The sequence below is a fragment of the Rutidosis leptorrhynchoides genome, chromosome 10 (assembly GCF_046630445.1).
Source record: "Rutidosis leptorrhynchoides isolate AG116_Rl617_1_P2 chromosome 10, CSIRO_AGI_Rlap_v1, whole genome shotgun sequence".
NCBI lineage: Eukaryota > Viridiplantae > Streptophyta > Magnoliopsida > Asterales > Asteraceae > Rutidosis > Rutidosis leptorrhynchoides.
Window position 1 is genome coordinate 315,335,845 of NC_092342.1, and position 3,913 is coordinate 315,339,757.

The 3,913-nt window shown below is 37.3% G+C and overlaps 1 protein-coding gene across 1 annotated transcript; it reads left to right on the plus strand.

Moving 5' to 3' along the window:
* The first annotated feature begins 868 nt into the window (after positions 1-868).
* LOC139873169 (peptide deformylase 1A, chloroplastic-like) lies at positions 869-3,612 on the plus strand. The gene is made up of 4 exons (XM_071861102.1): positions 869-1,269; positions 2,597-2,686; positions 2,813-2,880; positions 3,222-3,612. Exons 1-4 carry the CDS (start codon positions 874-876, stop codon positions 3,460-3,462), a joined length of 795 nt encoding a protein of 264 aa, XP_071717203.1. The 5' UTR covers positions 869-873; the 3' UTR covers positions 3,463-3,612.
* Positions 3,613-3,913: the final 301 nt, after the last annotated feature.

Here is a 3,913-nt window from a genome sequence, read left to right on the forward strand (position 1 = left end):
ATTTTGTCCGGGTTGAAGCATTCTAACTTTGTCGACAACATAAATATCAATAGGCTCGTTTGTGACAGCGTGTTTTAAAAACTCAAAAAAATCTTCATGATCATCAGTAATATCAAAAATATGATTATTATCAATATATCTTAGCGAAACAGGTGCATTAGGTGGCAATTCAATTTTTTTGAGAATTTTCCTTAACAATACTCTTCGATTTATTGGTTTTTGTGGAGCAAGTGGTAGTTTTAATCTGGTTCTAAAACAGTCAAGAGGCAGATACATAGGTATGTTGTTAACAAATTCAAAATTACCTCCACAACATACATGAACAACAAATGCTTCATCATTACTACAGCTCATTAAGACACAAATTAGTGAAAAAATAGATAAAAGTTGGTACCTTAACGATGCTCTAATGACTTGATCTTTTTGAAAATGAAGTAAAATAAAATTATTAATCTGGAGTTCTAGCCTCATTAAATAGACAGGTACATAATCTTATCCGTAAAGGTACAAAGAATCCAAAAAAATCTTATCCAGAAATCAGGAAAAATCCATTCTGATAAGGCGCAAGGCGCAAGGACGCAAGGACGCAAGCCCTTATCCTTGCGCCTTGCGTTTACACGCAAAGGCGCAAGCCGCAAGGTCGCAAGGTCTAAAGATACTTGCGCCTTGCGCGGGCAAATTCTCAAAAAAAAAAAAAAGGGTTTCCAGCTCAGAAAAGGCCAAAAAAATGGGTATTTTGGTGATTGACCCGTATGATATTGAGATGTTCGAATATTATTTGGAACCCAATGAGTACCTTCAATCGGGCCCAACTACCAAAACCAATTTGTATCCATCATTTCAGCCTTTCAGGTTGCACCAAAATCTTCAACAATGGAAGTAATTCACCGGCTATCACACCGTATCTCGCCGTTACCACTCGCCGGTAAACACTCACTAATTTCAACTATTCGATGCCAACACAAACCATTCAATAAACCCGGGTTACCAAAATCCGCTACTAAAGTGCATTTTATCAATAAAAAGAAAAGAACCGGTCCAGCTCGAGCCGGTTGGTTTCTCGGTTTAGGAGAGAAGAAGAAGAGTGTTACGGATATGCCGGAGATTGTGAAGGCGGGTGACCCGGTTCTTCATGAATCAGCCCGAGAAGTAAAACCCGAGGAAATCGGGTCGGAGCGGATACAAAAGATTATTGATGATATGGTGAAGGTGATGAGGAATGCACCTGGGGTTGGCCTTGCTGCTCCCCAAATTGGTATTCCCTTAAAAGTTAGTACTCAGCTTTTTATTTTTACTATTTACTAATTACTATTGCTTTTACTATTATCTTACACCTAATAATGTTTTGGTAAATCTTCTTAATTTCCTAATTAATAAACCTAATATTGTGAAAGAGCACAAGGAACATGGTCTAATCATGAGGGTAGTATTTTATGGATTGTTCTTTGTGAAAATAGTACTCTGTAACTCGTCTTTCCGCCATGGTCTCGCGAAATAAGTAAGACTTAAAAAGTCCAATGAAAAAGGCTAAAAATTATCTAGGTTTCTACATAATCAAAGAGAGTCTATTAACTAAAACTAAGCACATACTAAACCCAATAAGACACAAGGAGCGGTTACTCTTTTCGGTGTTTTAGAAAAGCAATGAAGCTATATAGGACGGGGTGTAGGGATGGCAAAAAACCCGTACCTAATGCAGAAACTCGAAACCTGATATTTTTGGGCTGGGTTCGGGCCGGGTAAATGGGTTTAGGGCGGGATATGGGGATGGTTTTTAATTTTTTCACGGGTCCGGGATAGTTTTAGACACAAACCCGATTACCAGGCTCGTACACCCGAAAAAAGACCCGGGTCCGTATACCTGGCCCGTATGGCCCTATACTCGATAATCCGCCCCGTATACCCGAGAAGAGACTCGAATATCCGTGCAAAAACCCGTTTACCCAATATTTCATAAGTAAGTGGGGACCAGATACTCGTGGAGAAACTCGTTTACCCGCTAGGTAGTAACTAAATGAAACCAGCTGGTCCAGTCCGGGTTTGGGACGGATTTTCTTAATCGGTTTCGGGTAGGGATGACCTAAACCCTGCCCCAATACGGCCCGATGCCATCCCTTACCAGGTGTTGGTGTTTTGTTAGGTGTTCGTGAGTTAAAATAGCTCACAAATTTATTCTAAACCAATAGGAAAAAACTAAAAAGAGAAAGAAAAAAAAATTAAAGAAAAGAAATCAGCATCTTGGGGGACACCGCGAGAAACGCCAGGGGAAATGCGCAGATGAGAAACGTGAAACGCGAAACGCTGACACGGAGTGAGAAATGTTGGTGAATGAACTTTAGAGGATATTGATATGAATTATGTCCGTACAATTACATAAATTAGCAAAAGGCGTTACTATAATGATAACACGGGTAAACATAATAAACACGTGCTAATCTTTATCTATACAAAATACATTCTAACTACGTAAATCCTATTGCAAATTAAAAAGTCCCTTGTGATCTTAAAATAATTAACTTAATTCCTCACGAAAAAGTAAGCAATTTATGTTGTTATTTGAAGTCTTCAAATTTAATGAAGGGAATGTTTGATTTAGATAATTGTGTTGGAAGACACTGAAGAATACATAGGGTATGCACCAAAGGAAGAGACTAAGGCACAGGACAGACGCCCTTTTGATCTTTTAGTGAGTGTCCATTCTCCACCTTTAATCATCGACTAAACTTTTTTTTTTTTTTTTTTTTTCTCAAAATATAATTTTAAAAATTTCCACGTTATATTTTAAAAATTTCCACGTTACTTGAAAATATAGGTGATCGTAAACCCAAATCTTGAAAAGAAAGGGAACAAATCAGCATTGTTTTTCGAAGGCTGCCTAAGGTGAGCTATCCTAGCTTTTGAATCAGGTTGGGAAATGAAGGTGACAATTTCAACCCGATCTTTTATGAATGAGTCAATTTGGTTTGATGCTTATCCACAACGGGTCAGACGAGTTAATCGTTTTATTTATATAAATATTATAACTGTAAATAAAACATTGACTTGTAATAAAATATACTGTATTTCCTTTCTACACTTACAAGTTAGAAGTTACAAAAAAAGAAGAAAAAAAACAGTTTCAACTTGGACCCGTTTTGACCGTTTATGATTAGCCAACGTTTCTGACCCACCCATTTTGCCACTTCCGGGGTAACGTATCCATGTTGGATTGGTTTCTGCAGTGTTGATGGTTTTAGAGCAATGGTTGAAAGATTCCTAGAAGTAGAGGTCACAGGCTTTGACCGATATGGTCAGCCTATAAAGGTGACTGCTTCGGGGTGGCAGGCTCGTATTTTACAACACGAATGTGATCATCTACAAGGAACTCTTTATGTTGACAAGATGATCAAAAAAACATTCAGGACTGTTGAAAACTTACAGTTGCCTCTACCTAATGGCTGTCCTAAGCTCGGTGTTCGGTAGCGTTGTGGTTTCAAGTATTTTTGTCTAGTTACTTGTAATTTATGCAGATTATGTAAACGATTAGTTGTATTGTATTATTTTTGAGATTAAGGCTTGAGAAAAACAATTTTGAGTACAATATACTTTCTTCCTTATTATAGTACTTTACTTATATGCAGCCAATTGCAGAAAACTGTCCATAAAAAAGTATGCAGTGTAAATTTAGCTCACTTCATTGTGTTAGTTAAACTGTGTAAATATTACCTGTTAAAATTGATTATTTTGCGTTATAATTGTTTTGAATATATGGATCATTATTTGATTATTTAACTATACTAATAGTACCACCTTTTTATTAACGAGTTATGAGTCACTGAAAGGGGGTCTGCATTGAGATACCACTAACTCGATCATATTCATGGCACGTGTCAGGAGGAAACTGCATTGAGAAAACCCCTCTTAAGGATGGAAC

What these genes read in the sequence shown, in the direction of transcription:
- LOC139873169 (XM_071861102.1), top strand. Translation starts at nt 874, where the DNA reads ATGGAAGTAATTCACCGGCTATCACACCGTATCTCGCCGTTACCACTC. An exon ending in AAATTGGTATTCCCTTAAAA is followed by an intron (nt 1,270 to 2,596) that starts GTTAGTACTCAG and finishes TGTTTGATTTAG; the next exon opens with ATAATTGTGTTGGAAGACAC. An exon ending in TTTTTCGAAGGCTGCCTAAG is followed by an intron (nt 2,881 to 3,221) that starts GTGAGCTATCCT and finishes TGGTTTCTGCAG; the next exon opens with TGTTGATGGTTTTAGAGCAA.